Raw genomic sequence first — 24,385 nt, 5'->3', positions numbered from 1 at the left:
CGCCTTCTTTCCCTCTTTGCTGAGAGGACTGAGCTCCCACCCTCTTGGGAAGAACGTTGCTCCAGCCTCTGCTTTGTTTTTCCTATTTCGGGGCAGGCTCCGAGCAATTTCCTCAGAGGCTGCACTTCGTGGATGGAGACAAGAGAGCGGGCTCTGTAAACTGCCTTCCACAAACATCTGCAGGGTCTGACACTTGACCACAGAAAAGGACGTGCACCAGTTGAGACCGCATTCAGGAGGGAAGTGGTTTTGTCTTGCTTCTGTTAAACAGGACTTATGTAGATCTGGAGACAGATGTCTGCTGGAGTAACAAGAGCCCAGGAAACACTAAGCACACCCAGGCGTCCACTGCCCGTCTGTCAGCAAGCCCACGCTGGCCAAGTCTTTTTGTGGACGTTTTGCTCTGAGCACACTGGGCAGCTGGGCGGGCTTGCTGGCTCTGGGCATCTGAGGTGAGAGGACTCAGAGAGGGCCTGACGCCGGGAGGGAGTGCTCCTCTTGCGTGAAGAGACGGGACATGGGGCCAGTGGAGACGGCCAGCAAGCTCTCCCTGAGTGCGGCTGCTGCCAGACCTGGTTCTCAAAGTTCGGGGTGCCATCCAGCGAAACAGACAAGCCTCGACCTTCGTGGGGTGATGTTCCAGTGGAACCTGGCCCTGGTTCCTTACAGGGACCCTCACGTTTTTGATTGTTCACTCAGCAAAGAGGGATACTGTACCGACGTTCAGCCAACAGACAGATAATTACAGAAAATGACAACCATAAAATTCTTCATTTATATAATATCAGTGTTTCCCAGATAACCCTCCCCTTTGAAATAAAAATAGCAAGAAAACGGAACCATAATCAGCCTTTAAAAATGCTTTTTATTTTTGAATTATAAAAGTTATATTGTTGGAGAACCTGCTTTCGCTTTGGTATTTAAATTATTTGGCCAAACCTAAACACACACACACACACACACACACACACACACACACCCACCCACCCACAAAACCTGAGAGCCAAATGATCTCTTAAAAACTCTAAAAAGAAAAAACAAATTTAAGCTAAGAACCTATAAACTTAATATGTGCCTCCTCAAAATTTCTGATGGTAAAGGTGGGAGGTGATGGGGAAGACAGGAAACTTTTGCGGTTGAAATGAAGACTTCAGCAGAATCCACAAATCTTTCAAATGCCCGAGGAGCACAGAGGCTCGGCTGGGGTCCAAGCTGAGCGGCGACTCAGTGACTCAGGAGCCTGCATGGCCGGTTTCCCCGAGACCCTCCCGCTCTGACTCTTTCTTCTGCGCGCCCGCCCACCTGCCACCCTTCCAGGAGGCTCCAATGTGAAAAAGCGAGTAGGAGCCAGTGGTGACTAACTCTCTGCTCTACTCACTCTTCTGCGGCTGGGAACTAATGCAGCCCCGGGCTTGATGTCAGGACCCGAAGGGCGAAGGAGACAGTCCCACTTTAATGAGATTCACACTGACGGTTGTTGGCACACCACTCTAATTTCCTATCAATTCTGGATATCCTGAGAGGTGGGCACATCACCGGCTTAGGAGACTTCCATGACTGTAGCTTGCACACTGGTGAGCACAGGGATTCAGGCCTACAGGAAGCTTTCTCTAGCCCAACAATTCCTATTTATTCCACAAACATTTACTTGGCGTTGACCCTGTGTCAGGGTGGGGCTGCACCCGTGAACGTGAGTGGGAGGTGACCCTCAGGGAAGTGACCAAGCAGACCACCTATCTGTGGAATGGGTGTGGGGACAGAGGTCGCTCAGGGTGCAGGTGGGGTGCTGGAGAGGCTCTCGGGAGGTTATTTCTGCGCTAGTCCCACTTGCCTTTTTTTTTTTTTTGTGAGGAAGATCAGCCCTGAGCTAACATCCATGCTAATCCTCCTCTTTTTGCTGAGGAAGACTGGCTCTGAGCTAACATCTGCGCTAATCCTCCTCTTTTTGCTGAGGAAGACCGGCTCTGAGCTAACGTCTATTGCCAATTCTCCTCCTTTTTTTTTTTGCCCCAAAGCCCCAGTAGACAGTTGTACGTCATAGTTGCACATCCTTCTAGTTGCTGTATGTGGGACGCAGCCTCAGCATGGCTGGACAAGCGGTGCGTCGTTGCGCGCCCGGGATCCGAACCCGGGCTGCCAGTAGCGGAGCTGCTAAGCCATGGGGCCGGCCCACCAGTTGCCATTTTAAATAGCGAGCACACCATCAGAAAAGGTTAACAAACACTAGTGCACTTGCTGGATTTCAGGGTTTGGGCTATAAATTGAGGAGGACTGAGCGTGGGTCTGTGAGACCCAGGACCCCGCTGTGAGTGCCCATCTGCCTTGAGCACACACAGCCCCTGCCTGTCTTATTATGGCATCAACTCCCTGTTATCCCCCCATGACGCTGCACTGAAACCACTGGACCCTGAGGAAGGCCTGAGCGAAGTCCCCTTCCTAACCAGTGGCTGAGTCAGAAGAGGAAGGGCAGCAGGGAGAGGTCAAGGTTGTGGCTACAGGCCAACTTTTCAGAGGGTGGCAAACATCATGTTGTCCAGGTCAGACGTATTCTCTTAGCAATAGTTTGCAGGGACTCACGCACGTACACACATCAGCCCTGCAGGGACTCAACGCACGTACACACATCAGCCCCACCGTTGCTCCCTGCCCCATGCAGTTAATGGTGGAGGGTCTCTGTAACAGGGGCCAGGGCTACAGTAAGACCCCCTTCTGTCTCCAGCTCCCTGAGCACTTTCTTTACTCTCTGATTCTTCAACAGAATATGTCGCCTCACAAGGACACAGGAAAGTCTGATCCAATGTGGAGAAAAATGCCAGAAAGAAACGTGGGTGACTGGGCAGTGAATCTCCCAACTGGGTCTGGATTTAGTCAGGGTGTAGGACACCAACGTAGGCTTCTGGCTGCTCGTTCTTGGGGGAAATGGGGTATTTCAGAAATGTCCCTGGTAACTGAATATCAAGCATCCGGATTCATGTGTGAGAAGGTGATTCCCAAAAGGATTATCCAGAGGTATTTTGGGCTAAGTGTGATGCAGAGCCCACTGGTTGCGTGATCACTGAGAACTGTAAAAGCACACAATTCTATTTATCTAGTAAGTAATTTTTCTGTAAACTTCATTTCCCAGATAAATGAACTTTCCTTTTGGACTCTAAATCCTAGGTAGTACTCAGTTAAAACAATGGTGACTATGATGAACTGCCCGATGGTTACTAATGGGCTTGGGAAAGTCTCACTCCAGGGGCACTTGGTGCCCTCAGTCCTTGGCCCCACGGGCAGAGAACCTGGCATTAGTGAGCCCCTCCTACTCTTTCCAGGACCCGTACACCATGGAGAGGCTTCATTTTCACAGAGAATAGTGAGGACGGGGAAGAAGATGATGACACTAATACTTTAGTTTTGCTGTCTTGGGGAGTCCCCGTGCAGGCCACACACGGTGACCAGGGCTTTGTGGGGTTACTGCACTTACTCTTCACCACACCCCTCGAAGGCAGAGCCTACAATGATCCCAGCTCTGCAGGCGGGGAAATGGAAGCTGGTGGATGTGAAGTAACTGGCTGAAGGCTGGTGGAGCTGGAATGGGACCCACAGCCAAAGCCTGTACTGCCCCCGCCAGGCTGGAGTGTGCTGCTCCACAGGGAGCCACGGGCTTGGAGAGCCATTCCATTACGTCGTGGCCATGAGTCCCTGCACGGGACACTTGCGAGAGCCCACAGCAGAGTGTCAGTGAAAACAGATTCACAGCGGCCACCTCAGAGTCACCGAGTCCAAATCCCCAGGGGACCAGCTCTCCTGAGGCTGCCTGCGCTGGCCTGGCAGAGCCTGTGGGCCATGACGGTAAGGCAGGGGTACGTCTAATTCTGTAAGCTAAGCTAGTCCAAGTAGTGATGTCTGTCACCTCTGGCTCTGCAGTGAGCATGAAAGTTCCAAACTCTAAACACAGATGCCTCTAACTGTTGCTATTCACTAGGACTGCTGTGATTCCTGCCCCCAGTGACATGCTCTGTTCTGACAGTTCTGGGTGTCCCTCCTCCTGGTGGAGGCCGCAGGAAGCCATGAGACAGGTGAGGCTTGGGAGAGGCTGTCAGACAGCACTTCCATGCACAGGGCCACCTCCAAATCAAGGCAGTAGGGGACATTAGTTGAGGGTCTCCTGGTGCTAGAGGGTGAGTTTATTCAAAAATAAAACTTTTTAAAAATATATGTTTATTACAACATATTATGGTCTGTGACCAAGGAAGGGAGGAAGGGGAGAAGTTCAGTAGCTGGGGCAGGAGATAGAGAGGGAAAAGAAGGTGGACCCAGAGAAGTGTGCCCCCGGAGAGGCGGCAGGGTCTGAAGCCACCCTCGAGACGGCCCCTGGCCAAGGCCACACTGTGGAAGCCAGTGCTGTTGAGGTGGTTTGATCATTTCCCCCCAGTTAATTTAGCTTCTTGGTTATTTTGGTCATGATAAACCAGTATTCAGGCTATGTAAGCTTATTTTTCAGTGGCTTTATTTATTTAGTCCTACCAATAATCAACCTGAATTATTTAAAAATATAATCTCAGTGCCTAATTGTGAAATTTGACAACTATAGGTTCATCACAGTAGACCTGACCTTGGGTTGTTAAACACATTCCTCTTAGGACTCTCTCTCTGGCACGTGAAGCACAGAAACCATATCTCCATGTCCTTTTGGATTATGTGTCAAGTGTGTAGCTGTGAGCCAGAAATGCCCCTCACCCCACTTTAAGGTAAATAAATATCTTATGTGTAATCTCTTGTACCATGCAAAGCTACACTAGCAAATTACAGCAACCTAAAACATAGCCTTTTGTTCCTTTGGAACAACACTCTCTAACCATGCCCTAGAAACCCCCATTAAAGTGGCATGTGGCTTTCTGCCTGCTGCACTGATCTGGACGTCACACATCCCAGTGTGCACATGCTGTCATGCCCACAGGCACACCCATGCCAGAGGGACGGAGATCAGAGTGGGCCTCCTCTGGAGTCTGTGCTCCCCAGAGACCTTGCCTGTGTGTGTATCTCTGTTTTTGTGTGTGTGTATATATATGTGTGTGTATATATTTTTAAGAGTAAACATTGCTACTGAAGGGTTTGGAAGCATAAACATTAAGGAAATCCTTTCTTCAATTTAATTTAAAAAAATGTGTTACTGGGGCTGGCCCCATGGCCTAGTGGTTAAGTTTGGCACACTCTGCTTCCGTGGCCTGGGTTTGGTTCCCAGGCGTGGACTTACACCACTCCGCGGCAGCCATGCTGTGGCAGTGACCCACATACAAAATAGAGGAAGATTGGCATAGATGTTAGCTCAGGGCAAATCTTCCTCAGCAAAAAAATTAAAAAATAAAGGTCTTACTTTCTGCTCTAGGAACTAATGAGGGGATTACATTTCAGTTTACAGAGAAATGGGCCTATTTTAGATATTTAACTCTGCAGCCAAATTTTTGTTCATCCTAGTCAAAACAGCCTTTTATTATGGAATGACCCGTAGAATTCTATATTCATATACAGAAGCTGCCGCCAGCTATGTATGGAAGAGCCCACACAGCTCACGAGCCGTGGCCTAATTTCAAGCATTTATATCCCCTTCCACGGGCTTGGGGTTTGCGTTTTGCTTGTAGTTTTTATTATGGAAAATTTCAAACTACGTAGAAGTAGAAAGAAGAGTTTAATGACCTCAGGAAGCCACGTCAGCCCCGGAACCTCCCCTCAGGGCCACTTCTGCCAGCCCGCGCTTTGGGGTAACACCGAGCAAGAAGTTTCAGGCTATAGGTGTTCAGATGTCAAGAGTCATGTATAATACTAATCACTAGTTTTAATATTTAAGAGGAAATTTTAGGTGGTTGGCAGGCGTTTCCTAGCAGTCCCAGGCTGCTGCACAGGGCGGGGGCCTCAGACAGAGCCTGGCGGTCCAGTGAGCAGAGGAGACAGACGGGAGCTCCACAGAAGCCGAGGTGGCTGGAACTGGCAGGTCAGAGTACAGAGGGGAGAGGGCTTCTGAGGTCTGCAGGGGAGGCCCCTCAAGTCTTTGAGTTCTCTCTGTTCTTGGGTGGGGTGAAAACCCACAAGGGCTGAGGAAAGAACCACAAGAAGGCCAATAATTTCCAGAGCTCACCAAAAGGACTAGGAGAGTTTACAGTCCCCAAAGAAGAAAGGACTAAAGTCAATGACCTAGCTTCTATCTTAAGAAACTAGAATCAGAAGAGCAAACTAAACCCAAAGTAAGCAGAAGAAAAGAAGTAATGAAGATAAAAGCAGCTATCCATAAAATGGAAAATGAAAACCAACAGAGAAATAATGAAACCAAAAGGTGGTTCTTTGAGAAGTTTCCTTTAGCCAGAATGGTCATGAAAAAGAGAAGTCACAAATTACTACTATCAGGAACGAAAGAGGGGACATCACTACAGATCCTACAGACATTGAGAGGATTATGAGAAATAATGAGAATCCTACCTCACTTCCTGGTGCCTTGATGCGGGTAAGCAGAAGCAGTAATGTGTGCCCCAGCTGAAGCTACGTCAATAGAGTTCAGGGTATGTTGTAAATCTCTGGATTCAAAACGCCCATTGAAAGTTTCTAAACTACAACATAGACCTGAATATGCCTGGAATTCCCTGCTTGAATATTCATAACCAAAAATCAAGAACTTGAGAGTTTCGTCGAGAACACCCTGTCCACATACCTTGTAGGCGATGCTGTTGAGCACTTTCATAGCCAAATCGGAAACATCTGGATAGGGATCCGCAGCCAGATGCAATAAGACTCTCCAAATTTGAGTGTAAACACTATTAAAAGAAACTCCTAGGAAAGAGAAAAGGGAGATGTTTTAGTAACAGAGTTGCCTCTGCATACTTGGGTGGCTTCTGAGGTAGCTGCCTTTTCCGAGAACCTAACCATGCTATCAGGAGTGGAAGCTTTCAAGAGCTGGGGTTGTGGGAAGCTCCTGTTTGTTATTCTGGTAAAGAGCCCAGAGATTCAGGAATCCTGAGCCCTCGTAAATAGGCTTGATTACATGATTTCATCTTCTGAGTCTGGATCTTCTTAGAACGAAAGGTGAGTTAGAAAAGGGCAGGATTTCCTTGAAGGCCTTGGCTGACTGGAGAGTACCACCTTGCTCCCAGAGTAGCATTCGATTTAACATCCCAATTTCTAGGAGCCGTCATGGCCCACAGGAGCAGTGCAGGTTGGGTGAGAGCCCCTGTCCGTACCTTACTCTGCGTTCAAGGCATGCTCTGGGCTCTGTGACTCACTGAGTCTTCTGCCCACACACCACATGCTGCACTGTCCTGAGCTCCCAGGAGATCACAAAGGGTGTGCATGATGTGACCTGAACTCTCCAGGATCTCCCAAGGCACCCATATTTCCTGAGTGTGCTCTCTATGCAAGGTCCCATCTGCATGCCTGGATGCCAAGGCAGATAAGACGGAATATAAATGTGGTAAATCGTGGACATGAAGAAAAGGGAAGGCACACATACTGAGGGCCTTACCCAGTGAAAGCTGCTCAGTGTTATTTAATCCCCACAAGCTGAGCTGCAGGCATTACCCCTGGCATTACAGAGGGGGACAGTGAGGCCCAGCATCCAAAGGATGAAGGATTCGAATGCACACCTGTCTGACCTTCAAGCCATTGCTGGTTCCATGAAACCGTGCTGCCTTGGGCAGCTACGACAAAGAGGATAAATGCTGAGAGCAATTCCTTCTGTTGGGAGTGGGACTGGGAGGGTGAGGAGCCAGGAAGGCCTTAGAGAGAGGCACAGAGGTGGGCTGTGAAGGGCAAGTCAGACTGTTCTCCTGGCAAAGACCTTTCTGGAAGGAAGGTCAGCAGAGCAAACAACCAACTGACATGGAGGTGATGGAGACACATGGAGCATTTGAAGAAGCAGCCCACCAAAACCTGGACATGCAAATCAGAGGTGACAATGGGGCAGTGAGTGCTCAGAAACTAAGCAGGGAGGAGCAGGTAGCAGGGCTGAGCAGCGCCCGGGGTACGAGGACAGTGCAGGCTGAGGCAAGGGTGCAGGCCTCTGGGAGGAGGCAGCCGTGGAACTGGCATCCACACCGTGTTGGGTCTGGACAGGCAAAGAAGGAGAAAAGGCGTTCCTGGTAGAGGAAGCGGTTTGAGCAAAGGCTGTTCACAGGACAAGGAGGGGCTGAGCTGGATGAGCAGAGCGGGTGCCGACGTGGCACCCTCACTCCTTCCTGGGGCGAACCTAGGCCGGGAAGCAGAGGTGGTGCTGCTCCCAAGGAGTGCATGGTCAAATGGGGACACAGCCACATATAACTGCATCCTTTATTTTCGGAGAAGCTGGACAATTTGTTTGTTGAAAAGTAAGTGCTTGTTCAACAACAGAGATTAAAAGAGGATTTCAGATAAGCCATGATTCCATGTCATTTAATTGGCCAACTCCTAGTGAACTTCCCTCTAGGGTTTATGAAGGAGTTTAAGTATCAGAAGTGCCGTCAGAGGACAAAGTGTTTCTTGGTGAACACAATTGTTCAAACAGAATGGGTTTTATACAATACATTCAAATTAAAGAAAAGAGAACCGGATGAAGGTTTAGAGTAAAAGTTGGTTTCGAGCATCAGTTCAACGAAGATGTATATGGATATACCCTGGCTCACCTCAACCTACACTCTCTAATCCGTAAAGAAAGGCGCACCACTTTGCCTCCATTCACATGGGGACAGTGTGTATTTACGCTTGTCCAGTGGCTGCCCTGCTCAAGCATATCCCACCGTCCACAGAATGATGGCCCCATCCTCCCAGCTCATGTGGGCACAGGCTCTCTCCCGAGGTAACCACCACGAAAAAAATACATTCTAACAAGCGCTTACAAAGATTGCAGCACACCGGCCTCACCAGCTCAGCCATCGCTCTGAGAAGAGATGCTCATAGCCGCCTGTCTCTAGACGATTACACAGAAACACAGCTGCTGTGTTAGGGCGGATCACTGAGAGGCTGGGGCCTGAAAAGGCATTTCTCTCACCATTGCAGGGTGAGGTAATACCCTAACGGTAGGAAATGCTCTTTCAGAGGAACGCCCCCTTCATGTATTCACTCTTATGTGTGCGCATTCAGCAACCAGTTCTGAGAGCCTACTGTGCGAGGACAGTGGCTGCCACAGGCCTGTGGCCCACAGGAACCAGGAACGGCATGTGTCGGGAGACTCAGGTTTAATATAAATCTGGACCTAGGGCCGGCCCCGTGGCTTAGTGGTTAAGTGCGCGCGCTCTGCTGCTGGCGGCCCGGGTTCGGATCCTGGGCGCGCACCGACACACCGCTTCTCCGGCCATGCTGAGGCTGCGTCCCACATACAGCAACTAGAAGGATGTGCAGCTATGACATACAACTATCTACTGGGGCTTTGGGGGGAAAAATAAATAAATAAAAATCTTTAAAAAATAAATAAATAAATAAAATAAATAAATAAATCTGGACCTACGTCAGGTGAAATGTGTCAGGCAAACACACTCTTGCTCGGAGGGGACCCTGAGTTCGAGGGAAGGATCCACAGGAAAACACACTGTTTCCTTCCCACTGTCCTCCCGCACTCTTTAATTTAGGAACAGAACAAGAACCTTTCAACTCTCACATTCCACGGCTCTAGGACAGCGGTCCAGATATATGACCAAAGTCGAAGGAAATGTTTGGTAAAAATCAGTCCAGAATCTCTGCGGGAAAACTTCCTAAAATCGACCTTTTTCTCCAGGCAGACTGCCTGCCAATAGGAACTGTGCCGTCTGCTATGTCAGGACCACCAGGCAATGCTGCTTTTCCTCCTTCTACAGAGCGGGGGCCGGGCGGGAGAAGTGGCTCTATCGCTCAGACAGCCCATAGTTTACGGCGTAGAGGAAGGTGATGAGCTTTCACGGGCGCAGCTCACTCAGGAGAGGAGGACCAGCCCCTTCACACGCGGAGTGAAGCAGTCCCTCTTCGTCATAAACCCACACCGGAAGTTCTTACAAAGGCTCCTCAAACTCATTACAACCCCTGTGCGAAATTCTTTCCCTTCCATTATTTTTGGGCTCAGAGTGAGGCATGGGAAGCAGCTTCCCAAAGTGAAGCGTGGCTGCGTGCGATAGCAGGCTGGGAAGGGAGAGTGATGCCCATGGGTAATAAATCAGCTGGAGTGTGGATGGTGGACCCTCGTCACTACACACGGGCGTGGGGAGAAGATCTCTGCACCAGGGGGTGGGGCGGGAACAAGCGCGCTCACAATGGGCTTCTCAGGACTCGCTGTCAGTACTGACCTCAGAGCAGACTCCCGGCAACAACGAGAGCCTGAATCAGCGCTGCCTTTGGTATGACCGTGAGGAAGGGGGGTGCTGTGTGGGCTCCCAGGTCTGCCCCTTCCCATCTGTGTGACCTCGGGCCACAGAGTTGGGGTGGCAGATGCAGATCCCAGGGGAGGTGGCGTAGGGTTGTGGGTGTAAAAGACCACCACCAGGAGTGGCACCGCTGCGCACAGAGGAGGGGCGGCACCTGTCAGCCCTCACTGTCCTTTACTTTACATTTTAATTACTACTGTTGTTGACTCTCTTGCAGAAGATTTCGACTTTGATATAATACTGTTTGTGATTCAATAGGGAATTTAAAAAATCTAATTTTTGCCAGTGCCTTTGACCACAATGAATGGTATAACTATTGACTAGTAAAAAATATAACACTGGGACATGGAATTGCTGTCTTTATTTCACTTCTTTCCTCGGTTTGGCTACATAGTTATTCTCTCACCCTCCGTTATATGAACCGCCTGCTTTGAAATCTGCTATCTCCAAAACAGAACGTTTTGAATCTGTGCAGCCCAGAGACTGGAGTCCCCTGGGAGGGACGCAAGACGCCCGGGGCCAGCCCCTGGGGGACAGGGAGCCCGGGAGGCTTCTGGGCTGTTAATGCGCAGAAGGGCGCCTGTCTGGCACTCGCTGAACTCCCCATAAGGCCTGAGAACCTATTTTCATGTCTAGACTAAAGTAATAAAAGATAAAAAATAAAAAATAAAAGTAACTAATGGTTTTAGAAACTATATTTCAGAGCAACAGCCACAACTTTCTAAATAGCAAAAGACGTAGGAAAATTTGCTGAGTTTTGTGGCCAACTCCGGATCCCAGGAGTCCCTCAGGCTGGCAGAGCAGCTCAGAGAAAGAGGGCTGCAATCCCGCTGGTGGCGGGAGCTGCCCCGTTACCAGGGTCTCAGGGGTCACCTATTCTGACCCTCTATTGGGTAACGTGGGGCCAGGAGCCTCTGCCCCTCTCCAGGAATCAGTTCCCCAGGCCTGGGGCTTCTGCAATTGTCCTCTTTGTGACGCCCTTCCTGTTGCCGGGGGCACAGAGGTGACTCTTGTCTGCTCAGGTGCTGTGCCCATGACTCTGAGCTCCTTTAGGAGGATCTCCCTCCCTCCCCCCCTCTGCCTGCTGGAGGCGTGGGCCGGGCCCGGTGCCAAGAGGACCCAAGGACAGAGCACCACCTGGACCAGGGCGGCCGGCATGTCTGCATCATCCTTCCAGCGATGTTCCTCAGTTTCCCTATGAGACCCCCTTAATGATGGCCTTTAATCAAGGGTTTTGGCTATAAAAACATAATTAATCTTGTGGCATCAGAAAACAATGCTGTTCATTTTCTCACCACCCTTTTCTGACAAGAAGAAATCAAACTAATGGACTGTAAAACCTTCTCTCAGAACGCGCACGGTTCCTCCGGCAACAGTCCCACTTCTTGTTGACTGAGCTCCTCTACTGTTCGTGAGAAACCAGCACCCACTGAGGTCCCGAGCTCATGACTGTGGGGTCTCCAGAGCTGCGCGGGGGGCTGGCGAAGGACCCTTCTGTTGGGACTTCTTTGCAACGAGGGGAGAGAGAGAAAGGAGGGAGGTGCTACTTCCTGGCCGGTTCTGCTGACGTCGATGGAGCAGCGACATGTGGCCACAGTCCGTGCAAGGCTCCTAGAGGCCTGGGCGGAGGCCAGAGATGACCACAGGGGCCCCAGGGTGGGCAGATGGCTCTGCTCTGCTGGGCCTCCAGGGATCCGGGCAGCGTCCGCGTTGCCAGCTCTGGTCTCCCTGCTCCAATCTCTTCTCTGCAGGGAGTTGTCCTGACCCTCGGATTCTCAGCGAAGTGGAGGAACTGGAACTTGAACTCAGCTTCATGCTGAATCCAGGTTTGGCGTCAAGAGCACACAGACCAAGGTGAAGGGCAGGGCTCCCGGCCAGGAGTCACCTTTGAATCCTGGTTCTTCCCCTCTGCAGCATCAGCTCCACCTTGGATTCACCATCATTGTATCACATTTTAAATGGTATAAACTGTCACCGAATCTAGCAGAGACATGAAAAGCAGGCCCACCTTGGCCAGGCCTCTGATCTACCTCGTTGCAAGTGCCCTGGGGACGAGAATGTTTTGGCAGGGAAATGCACTCACCTGTCCCCATGCCCCTCTTGTACCAAGTCCCCAGAACAGAAATTAAGTCCCACCTGGCTCCCTCAGCATGGCTGTGACTAGACTCTGACCAGAAGCAGAACGACATGATAGGGGAAGATGGCATACACAGGCAGCCACTGACGATGGAGGGGCTAGTGCCCAGGTGGAGCCAGGGCCAGGATGAGGAGTGTGGCGTGACCTGGTAAGGGAGGGCAGGTCACTGGGCAAAGGGAAGTGAGAAGGTACATCACAGGTGGACCCCTGACATCTGGCACAAGCATCAGGCCCTCTCTTCACGACCCCTTCCTCCCACCTTTGGGCGTCAGGAAACCAGTGAGGCTCAGAGAGAGAGGGAGGGGCGGGAGGGAGATGGACGGGATAAGGAAGGTTTTCTAAAACCTGGTAATCAAGACGGCACTTCATGTCCTGATGCAGCTGGGTCAAGTGCGTAATACAATGTCCTGATGGGTCAGGAAAGGCCTCCCTGTGCGACTGCAGAACGTGGATGGCAGAGAGGAATGGGAAATTACTGCTGGTTTGCAGAAGTGGGTGCCGAATGGGGTATAAAGGCAGACGGGTTGTCCAGGTCTCACTCAGGGGCCAGCGGCCAGTCTGGGGGCAGCTGTTGGGCTCACTAGGAGGGGCTCATGATGAAGGCAGGGGGCTGTTCATGCAAGGAAGGCCTTGAGTGTTGGCTACAGTTTGGACTTTACAGGAAACGCAGGTTGTAATGAAGGCGTCAGTGGAGAGTGGTTGTGCAGAGCTGTTCTGGAGAAGACTTGCTGGCAGTCTGCAGACGGGTTGGCAGAGAGCAAGATCTGAGGAGAAGCCCTGGCATGCGGTGTGATGAGACCGGCCCTGGGGCTGGGAGCCTGGAAATGGAAAGAATTGATGGGGGGATCCAGGAGGAAGTCAGGCCAGAAAGCTAAGTGAGAAACAAGCAGGATGGAGACATCAAAGAAGATTCCAGAATGTGAAGTGATATGGAGACCTGGGTTCCAATGTAGATTTACAAACATGGGGCCAGGCATGGTTTAGGCACATGGGATCCACGAGCGATCAAAGCCAGGCCCCTTCCCAAGGGCTTCATTCCAGTGGGGGACAGCAGATACACGGTTAAGCACATGGGACAGCAGGTGAGACCAGGCCAGTGCTTTGGAGGCAGAGCAGAGGAGGGGTCAGGGGAGGGGGTTTTGGAGCAGGGCTGGTTTTGTGGGAGAAGATGGGATTAAATGGACATTCTAGGTTGCCATGGTTTTGAAAACCTCTTTCGAAATATTCAGTGAAAATGGCTAAAGAGATTGCTGTTCTTTGGTTGAAAGGAAAGAAAAAATTGGCTTTAAACAGGCAAATGCTGCAAGTAATGGGATTCTGTGCAGGCTATGAATTTCACACGCTTATGTGAGCGCTGTGGTTTCCAGGCGGCTGTGAGAGCTACCTTATCGAACATGAAGGAGGTGACTCTGGAGTGCAGCTACTTTGTCTTCTTAACGCTCCTTCTAACTCCAGCTCATTTTGAAACTTTTCCACTCAAGTTTTCAAAGAATAATATGCAGATAAAACTCAGTTTTCTCCAGCAAAAACATGTGCAGGAGTCAGATTTGTGAGAAAAAACGTTATCAGTGATGTGACTCTCTACTCTCTGGAGAAAGACAAGGAAGGGCTGAGGTAGAAGGACAGAGCTGTGTGGCTCACTCATGGAGACAGAAAATCCTGCTTCTTCTCCAGCTGCTGTGCTCTCCAACCTGATGAGGCTGCAAATGAAGTATCGACTCTCCATCCCTTACATCGCCAAGACTGGCTTCCCCAATCCAGTACCAAGGACAAAAATGCTGTTTACCCATCGGAGACTAGAGCTGTGTTCCACACAGGAGTCGGGCTGCATGGCCCAGCTGGCTGAGGCGCGCTCTCTCACCTTGGGCATGTCCAGGTGCACCTCAGACACGCAGCACCAAACACTGGACTCACCAAGTCAAACAATGGAAACCCCATGGTGTGAACCTCCCATAGTCTTCACCAGCACACCAGGAGACTTCCACGTGGTTTTAAGGCATCCAGAGAGAGGGGAGTGCCGCAGGAAACAGGGCCTCCTGATGAAAGCTCTCAATGGTTCTATGACAACTATATGACTTCAGTGCTTCTCAGCTCGTCGTTCCATTTGATAAGTGAAAGGCACAGTATTTCTGCAAGCTCAGAAGACCAAGTCTGACTTTTTTTTTTGATTCTTCTCTTGAAGACCAGCTATGCATCTGAACAGAGGGTTGCAAAGTGGATTAATAACACCCTTAGAACACAGGGTGGTGCTGGACAGCATTCGCTACCAGGCACCCAGACGGATGTGAAGTGGAAGGATGCAGTCAGGACAAGACCCGAGGAAGGCAGTGGAAGCAGGGGGACTAGTCAGAAGAACCCTGCGACACGCCAGCCAAAGAGGACGCCGGCTTGGGTAGCAGCAGCGAGGCTGGGGAAGAGAGACGGGATGGTCGATGCTCTGAAGGTGCTGAGGGCTGGGACGTGGGGGTGAGGGAAAAAGAGGAGTCACAGACAACACCAAGCCCTAGGCCAAGGACCCAAGTCAACCATGGTCCCCTAAGCTGAGACGGGGAGGGATGCATGCTCTTGGGGGAGGGAATGGAGATTCCTGGTGTTGATAGTACCACCTTCAAAGTCTGCAGCATTTATATGTTTACTTCTTCCACATCTTGGTGCCCCTGATGCCCGGTGCACTGGGGGCACTTAGAAAATATTTGTTGAATGAATGAACGAACCTCCATGTTCTGAGAAACAGCAGGCAGAAGGGTGTTTGCTGTTTCACTCTTGGGGATACTCCTGGAGACTGGAGGAGCAGGAAGGGCATGCTCGGCAGTCAGGTTCCTGTGGGCCTGTGGGCAAACTACGGCCTGGCCAAATCCAGCCTGCTGCTTGTTTCTGTATAGCTTGCAAGCTAAGAACGGTTTTTATACTTATTCAGTGGTTGGGGAAAAAAATCAAAAGAAAGAAAATATTTTGTGACATGTGAACATTTTATGAAATTCGAACTTCAGTTCATAAATAAAGTTTTATTGGAACCTGGCCATGTTCACTTGTTCACACACTGTGTATGGATGTTTATGGATGCTTTTGCCCCCCAGAGACTGTACTACCCTCAAAGCTGAGAATATTCACTATCCGGTCTTACAGAGAAAGTTTGCTGATCCCTGCTCTAATGTAAAAGTTGGAAGGCAGCAGTTACCTTGACTCTGGGGCGGAGAAGGGGGCAGGGGCAGGGGTGGAGCTCAGCGGCTGAGACTGCCAGAGAACCACTCACAGGAGCAGCACAGGGCCAGGGGAGAAATGTGTGATTGAAACAGAGCACTACATTTTTTTATTTCTATTTTCTATTATTTAATACACATTTTTTTCATTGTAGACATAATGTAAATAGAAATATGAATTTAGATTCATATAGATTTAGGTTTTAAAAGGTGGGCCAGCCTGGCAACTTAGCCACTATATACAACATTAATTCTATTAAAGGAATGTATTCCAGTCTAAAACAAACGTCTTGCAGGTGACATGTGGAATATATTTTATTGGTGACTTAGCAGTACCTGTATTCAAGCTGATGCCAACCCTGTGCCTTCTGGCACTTGGGACAACCAAATGCACAAACCTGCAATGTTATTTCTCAATTTAAAAGGACAAGTTGGCATTTTTGTTTGTCCTGTGTGAGTGTGTTTGGTGAGCAAAGACTCCTCTTTCTGGTTCTTACTACCATGGAGGGTGCATGGTGGCCACCTTTGGATCCTACAGTCCACTCAGATTCTTACAGGACACCAGACACACTCACCCCCTAGGAATTATAGCAGACGTCCTGAGTCCCTTTCTAGGCCTAGTAGAGGACCAGTCTCTTGTGGCTCACACAGGTACCAATGCCAAGCATGTTTGGACTGCCCTCCTCCTTCAGGTCATGGCACCCACAAGTCAGAAATATTTAACACTACCACGTGATGCAAAGAGAAAGCGTAAGCTCTAAGGTAGAGGGATCATAACGGAAAGAACAAATAACTTAGAACTGAACACCGATAAAAATAGTACCTACCACACTTGAGGGATGTAGATGAGTCGTACTGAGAGAGAAGATTACAGATTAAAATATGTATATTAGAAAGGAAGAAAGACTGAAAGTTAATGAGATATTTTTATTTTCAACTCCAGAACCGAAAAAGAATAAGAGAGTAAACCTAAAGAAAATAGAAGGAAATAAAGACAAGAAAAGAAATTACTGGAACACAAAATAAAGGTATAATAATGAAGTATATCAACACAGCAAAAGTTTAAAACACTAAAGAAATTACCAAATGTCTTGTAGGATTAATCAAGAAAAAGGAGAAAAAGCAAATACATAATAATAGGAATGAAAAAGGAGACATATCTACACAGACAGCAGAGATTAAAAATCATGAGAATGCTCTGAACAACTTCATGGAAATAAATGAGACAATTTAGCTGAAATGGACATCTTAGAAAAATACAGCAGATCAAAGCTAACTTACAAAGAAATAGACAACCTGAATGATCCTCTGATCCTCTGAAAGAAATGGAATCTGAATTAAAACCTACCCACACAAAACCCTACTAAGTCCAGGCAGTTTTGGAGATCAGTTCTACCTAGACACCCAAAGAACACATAACCTTTGTCTTATACAAATTGTCCCAGAGAATGGAAAATGAGGGCATGCTCTATAACTAATTTTATGAGGCCGGTATAAACTTGGTATCTAAATCAGATGAGGGGAAGTACAAGATAAAAAATTATAGGCCAAATTCACCCATAAATACAGATAGAGAACATTCTAAGGAAAATACTGATGAACTTAATGCCACAATGCTAAAGTAAATTACCAAGTTGAGTTCATCCAGAAATGCCAGGATGGTTTGATGAGAAATTCCAATCATGCAGTTCACCACACTGATAGAGTAAAGGGACAAAAACATAGGATCATGCAAGAGACGTAGAAAAACATTCAATAAAATTCATTGAATTAACTTCATTTATGAAAAAAAACCTTAACCAACTAGAATAGAATGGGAATTTCTACAAACTGATAAAGAGTATCCACCAAAAACTCTACAGCAAACACCATACGTAAAGGTGAAAAGTTGGACATGTTTCCTTTACTCTCCGGAATGAAACAAAGATGTCCACTTGCATTCCTTTTTGCCAGTGACAAATGGTCAAAAGACAGATTATTACTTAAAATTACAAAAACTATATGGTATCTCAAACAAAATGATTGTGATTTTTATGTAGAAAGTTATAAACCATAGTAAAAGACATTAAAGAAGACAAATAAGTGGAAAGATATATCATGTTCAGGGATAGGAAGACTTAATATTACAAAGACGTCAATTCTCCCAACTGAATCTATCAATTCAATGCAATTCCAAATAACAACCCAATAAGGTTGTTGTGGAAACAGAAAAGCTGATTATATAAAATTTATATAGCAGAACAAAGGGCTAACAATAGCCAGGACAATTTTGAAGAAAATACAAATTGAGGACCTGGCTCAAGACTGTAGCCATCACAGCCATGTGGCATGTGCTGTCACAGAGCAGGACAGAGAACCTCGACACAGACTGTAATGGGAACTCCATCTAGGAGAGAGGTGATGCAGGAAATCACTGGAGAAAGGACAGACTATTGATGAAGGGTATGGGCACAAGTGGTGACCCATATTGGAAAATATAAAATTGGTTTCCTATACCTCACCACACAGATTTGATTCAAGATATATTTTAAGACATAAACATAAAAAATAACAATTTAAAATTTTAGAAGAAAATATAGGAGAATGTCTTGAAGACACTAAAAAAAGAAAGAATCCAAGACACAAAAAGGTGCAAGTTATAAAGAAAAAGAAATCAAAATATAAAACTTGTATGGTGCAAAAGATATGATAAATGAAACCATAGACGGGAAGAGGTATTTTCAATGCATATTTTTTATCTTGATTAGTACGCAGAATGTGTTATACTCCTAAAAATTTCATAAGAAAAGGACAAATAACGCAATGGCAAATCTGTAGGGCACTGAACAGGTAATTTACAGACGTGGAAACATGAGAGCCCACTAAACACGTGAGCTCTACCTCGCTGTAATCCAGGGAAGTGCAGTACTACCACAACGAGATACTGGTTCTTGTATCCGATGGGCAACAAGCCTGACAAGACCCAGTATGCAGAGAACATGCAGCAAAGGAACTTGTCCTCATTGGAGCAGAAAGCGGCAGCGTCCGTCTGGAGAGCACTGACCATGGCTGGTAAGGCTGCATGTGCATGTACCCTTCGTGCACAGTTTCACTCCCAGTGAACTGGCCAGACACGCATGTACCCTTCGTGCACAGTTTCACTCCCAGTGACATTGGCCAGACGCACATGTGTGTCCGTGCTGGAGGTTGTCCACTGCAGGACGCTCCCACTCATATTTATTAGTACCTACTATGTACCAGCACTGGATGTCGGGGGAGGACACAGTAGTTGACAAGACAAAGTTCCTGGACTCAAGGCTCTTACATTCCTGGGGAGAGAGACACAACCAGGCCAAATACACAAGGACATATTAAGTCCGGTGGTAAAAAGTTCTCAGGAGAAAAACAAAACTGGAAAAGGGGGCAGAGAATGAGACAGAGACTGTGGAAGGACTGTTCTAGACTATGGGTGGGGAGCTGGGAGGCTTCTTTCAAGGTGACATTGGGGCAGAATTCTGATTGACCCGAGAGCCGCCCAGGAGTGTCTGGAAGCAGAGCTCTGGAGGCAAAGGGGTAGGGAGCCCAGAGGTGGGGGGTGAAGGCAGGCCCAACTCCTGAGTTTGCATATAGAAAAAGGAGAACAAAAGAAGGGAAAATGAGAGCCAGCCTTACTGTCCATCAATAGGAGGAAGGACAGACACTTGAATTACAGCAGACGATGAGAATGAATGAATAAACTCGGGTGGCCAGCGTGCCAAACATCAACCTGAGAGTAATGAGAAGAGAGCGGCCTCACAGATGACACCATTGACACCGTCTGTGTGGAGCTAAAGCCCACAAAAGGGCCCACCGTGAGTTCTGGGGGGTTCACTGACAGAGTGAATGTGTAAGGACTGTGAGGAGGCGGGCCCTGGGGGTTCAACACCTGTAGCTCCTGAAGCTGGGAATAAAACAAATACAGGCACGTTGTCGTATTAGTCTCTCCAAATTTCCATATGTCTGAAATATTTCTTAATATTAAATAAAACTCCAAATGAGGCCTGGCAAACCACTCTGGGTGGTCAGAACAAGACAGAGGAGGCTCGTCTGGTTAGGGCCTAAATTTGTTACTAGCCATGTGAAGACTGACATTTACACTGTGAGCAAAGACGGTGAATTTCTACTTCCTCTGCTGATCTCAACAATCCTGGCAGTGGAGCCCAGGGGTCACCACTCAGGGCAGAACGAGAGACGAAACTAACTCTGAACTCAAATTTCAGTTCCTGGGCAGCTGGGTGTGAAATCGCTGGGACAGGCGAGCGTGGAAGCACAGAGGAGACCCTGCTGGGGGGGTCTGGCAGAGGGAAACCTGAGGAGGGAAGGAGCCCTCTCTCCTCCTGGAGCAGGGCTCTCCACTTAGGCACCTGTGTTCTCTGGGGGGTCAGGGGCGGGGCTCAAGCTGCTGGGTGGCATGCTGCCAATTAGATGCTGGCAGCTCCCCAGGGCCCCAGCTGGGACAACCAAAGTGTCTCCTGGGGCAAAATCACCCCGGCTGAGAACCACTGTCCTATGGCACTGGGAGTTCAGCACACATGAAGACAGATGGAAGGTTCTGGCGGCCTTCCCACATGACAAAGCTGGCAAGCCCAGATATCCTGGAACGGCTTGAAAAATATCATCAGATCAAAACTAAATTGACCGAAACTTTCCTGCTTCCCAGAGCAAAACATTCCTCTCACTTCCTCATATTACAGTTAATGTTTATTCTCCACTGAGATAGCCTTGGCGTCTGTTTACCTGACAAACATTAAGGCCCACGCTGTTCTGAGGGGTAGAGAGAACCCGTGGGTGCTGAGAACAGACCAGGAAGCAGAGAGCAGAGCGAGGGCGGCAGGACTCACCTATGAGAGAGTTGAGGGAGGAGTAGGAGCTGACGCGGCGCATCTTGTCAATGGTCTCGAAGGAGAGGATGTACTCCTCGTTCTCGGGGCTACCCAGGGTGCTGCTGGCGCTGCTGCTGGTGCTCAGGTTCCCGGGGGAGAACGCCACGGAGCTGCCGGCTAGCCCAACACCATGGCGAAAGACAGTCAGTGTGGAGCTCCCAGGACCCTCCTTTTGGTCTCACAATTAATGGCATATGAATGAAACGTGGGCTTCACGCGCACCCCTCACTACTCTCCTCTGGAGCCAACCTCGCTCTCTAGCACGCCGCCAGGCTGCCGGGAGGCATACGGGCTGGGCCTCGGGAGCCGACTGCCTCGCTGTGCCTGCGCCGCCTCTGCAAGCCTGTCAGGTGACCCCTGGCAGCTCCGGGGGCTGAACTACAACTTCTCTGGTACAAACACCTGCTAATCACTAGGTCAGCAGATGTGACGACAGGGCACACACTCATGGTCAAGAAGGGGCGGGGGGGCACTTGTGCAAATAAAAAGTTTCAGAAAATAAACCCCACAACTGTTCCAACCCAAGAACCCAATTCCCAGTGTCTTACATTCTTCAGTCAAGCTCAGATTCTGCAGAGATTTGTTCAAGCTTCTAGCAGTGGTGACTGCGCGAATGTTTCCATAGGAACTCACAGAACGGAGCCTGGGAGTGCAGGGGCTGTCGCGCACTGGGGTCAAACTCCCGCCCTCTAGTAAGACAGAAGGAGAAAGAAGAGTTAACGGCGGGCTTCAGGTGGGAGGACAGCAGCTACAACCACAGGTGACAGCAGCTAGTCCCTGGACGAGCAGAAGCTACCAGCAGGGCCTACAGCTCAGCAAGGATCTCTGACACACGCGGGTCAGGGTCAGCTAGACAAAGCTGGACAAAGTGACCTGGTAGGGGGGTGGTGTAGGGAGCAGATGCTGGTCCCTCTGTGCGAGTTCAACTAAGAAAGAGCACACGGAGCAGGGCTGGTGACGGTGGCCTCTCCAAGGGCAGCATCAGGTGCTCTGTGACGCAGCTGCACGCTGCCATCCTGGAAGCACAGCAGAGTCGGCCCTGTAGGACCCCCATCTGTGGGCTCCGTGCTCCCCTCCAGAGCACCGGCTATTCCCATTAAGCAAGTTCACTCTTCGTTTCCCTTCCCTGATGTACTAAAAGCAGTCATGCTTTCCTTATTGATCACGAGCCCTCTTTCCTGCAGAGATGGTTATGTTCTGGGGGGAGGGATGATGATGAAATATAAACCCAGGAAAAAGGACAAATGTGAGAAAAGGAGATGCTTAATGTGACTCACTGAAACACAAAACCGACAACAACGTGCCAACATTACTCATCACAGGAAGAGAGGCAACGTGCTTTTCTGGAAGCCCCTACTGCACATGTCATGCCATCCTTTGAGATTTCCAAAAAGGGTGAAAAGGAAGGGAAAGAGTCAGAGGGTCTATGTGGCCCCTTTTCCTGCCCTTTCTATTCTGCTAAATGCCTGGGAAGACAGGAGTTGCAGGGGCCACTCGAAACAGATATCTGAGTGGCAAGGACTTGATATCTGAGCCCAGGTTCTGGCAAAACTGAGGGGCCTGCTGATAGTTCTGATGCAGGGTTCCTGGTCTACCAGAACCGGCCAGGCGAGCCATTCAAGGCTTCACAAATTCAGATGCCGTACCTGTGGTTGCTGGAGAAGGCAAGGGGTAGTTCTTTTCCTCTTCCATGAACTGCAAGGCCACGGTGCAGAAATTGCTTTCATATTGAACTACAAGATGACTCAGAGCCACCACCAGTTCCTGCCGAGAGAGAGGAAGGACAGTAACACTTACTGATGGCTGGAGGATGGTTGCAGAAAATCACGAGACTTAAAAGTGAATGCTGGATGCTTGAGTCACCACAAGAAGAAGGAAGGTTAAACCAAACTGTGCACTCCGTGTATCAGGGGCCACAGGCTACAAGGGACCTCAAGGAATGCACCGGAATGCCTGGCAGTGACTGCTGACCGCTAGATATGAGCGACACAGCTGGAAGGTTTCATAAGGACACAAGTATGGAGGACACCCTCATAGCAGGAAAGGAAGAGACTCTATAGCCTCTTGTGTCCTGTCAGTCCTGTGATTTGTGCTGAGACACCCCTTGATTAGACGGACAGTTTGCTGAGCCATCTAAATCCTGGGCACATTAAAGCAGACACATCTGACAAGCTGAAGCATGCTTTTTACTAAATGCAAAACTTTCAAAGATATTTTAGTTTCTAGTCCCTAAAAAGGAATGACACTCATGTTAGAGTGTAAACATGATCTTTAGGCCCAACTGCCTCAGTCCTAGGAGAGGAACACAATTTATCTCTCTTTTAGGACAGTTAATGCTATAACATGAGTGCCTGGAGATCCTACAAGTCATAGGGAAACAAAATTGGAATGTAGATTTATACTACTTTTCTCATCACTATTCAAATAGTTCCAATAACTTCAACTTTATCAGCTTTTTTTTTTTTTTGAAAAGTACCTAGCAGAAAGCCAAGGTCTATGAAAACCCTTGCTTGCTATGTGAATTCCCCCAGGGGCCCAAGGCCGGGAGAGCTCTGCTGAGGGGCCAAGGTCTCTGCAGCAGCTGGACAAGCCAGGCTCCAGATGGGGGGCCCCAGGGTCCTCTCGTCAGGTGCTCCCCTTCTCTCCTTCGAAGGTCTCTCCCACTTAACCTCACACACTTCTTGCCCTCTCCTGTCACATTTGTGGACTGCTCCCAAGCCCACTCCTCCCTGTCCCATCTTTCCTCAAGTTCCTGGCAGGCCTTTCCAAGTGCTGGCCGTGCATCTCCACCTAACTGCTCATCTGAACCCCAAACTCAACCCCTTCTCTAACTGCTGGCAGCACCCCTTTCCATTCAGGTCCTGCCAGGGACCTCTCGGCTTGTGTCCAGGGAACCACAAACCACAGGCTTAGGTTAAAATTACCCTGTCCTGCCCCTCTCCGCCCCAGCTCTGCCTCCCATCCAATGGGTCCCCGAGTCTAACTGTGTGAGTCTCCAGCGCCTGACGAGCCTCTTTGTGCCCACTGCCGATACCCCAGTCTGGCACTCGTCTCCAGCTGCCTACATGACTGCCCAGGTCCTCCTGCAAACCAGTGTCCAGCCTCCTTTTCCTCTGCGAAGGAATAATGTGCTGCTGAGACGGGTCACCCACTGGGCCCCTCCCAGCGAAGATGAAGTCTGCATCATCTTTGAAGAGCACTGTGTACTTTCCCCTTTGCTCTATTTGTGCTGGGCCCTGAAACAGATGAATTCGTTCCTAGGTCTTGGACTCTTTGGTTCAGGGAGAGCCAATAAAGGTGACATGAGAGTGTGGCCACACCCAAGTGACTGTGCACTAAGCACTTCCTGCTGGCGAGGCAGGCCACTCGGAGGGCGGCTGCTGCCAGCCACGGGATCCTGTTGCAACTGACAGGCCACCTATCCGGCTTTACTCCGACCACAGAACACAAACGTGTGCATATCCCTGGGATGTTGGTGCAGAACAAATCAGTGGTCTGGCATGGGTGCACAGGCCGTGGCAGAGAGGCGCGCTGGAGTCTCAGCTTTTCGAAAATGGTTCAACTCAGCATTCTAGCATTTAGACAGGCGACTCGTCCCCTCTGGCCAGGTCTCTCACCTGGGCGGCCTCAGCTCTCACGGCAGAGAGCCTCCAAACCTCCACCCTCTGCTCACACTCAGAACAAAACAAGGCCTGCTCGCCCAGGTCCCAGCCACCTCCTGGCCCCTTGTGCCCACTGCCCTCAATCGGCATGGCCCCTTGAACAAGCTGCACCTCCTGCTCTGGGCCTTGGCACTCACTGCTCCTCCGCCCG

At 49.3% G+C, this 24,385-nt stretch overlaps 1 protein-coding gene across 5 annotated transcripts in view; it reads right to left on the bottom strand.

The window, feature by feature from the left end:
* The window catches only part of RPTOR (regulatory associated protein of MTOR complex 1), a 403,326-nt gene that overhangs the window by 46,303 nt on the left and 332,638 nt on the right, over window positions 1-24,385 (bottom strand). For all 5 annotated transcript variants that reach the window (XM_058561824.1, XM_058561827.1, XM_058561828.1 and 2 more), the window contains 4 exons: window positions 22,219-22,336; window positions 21,121-21,261; window positions 20,531-20,689; window positions 6,686-6,804 (listed from right to left, as the gene is read on the bottom strand). In XM_058561824.1, the coding sequence (XP_058417807.1) occupies window positions 6,686-6,804; window positions 20,531-20,689; window positions 21,121-21,261; window positions 22,219-22,336 (537 nt within the window). The remainder of the gene's footprint in view (window positions 1-6,685; window positions 6,805-20,530; window positions 20,690-21,120; window positions 21,262-22,218; window positions 22,337-24,385) is intronic.

The sequence above is a fragment of the Diceros bicornis genome, chromosome 18 (assembly GCF_020826845.1).
Source record: "Diceros bicornis minor isolate mBicDic1 chromosome 18, mDicBic1.mat.cur, whole genome shotgun sequence".
Lineage (NCBI taxonomy): Eukaryota > Metazoa > Chordata > Mammalia > Perissodactyla > Rhinocerotidae > Diceros > Diceros bicornis.
This window is presented reverse-complemented; position numbering and strand designations above follow the sequence as displayed.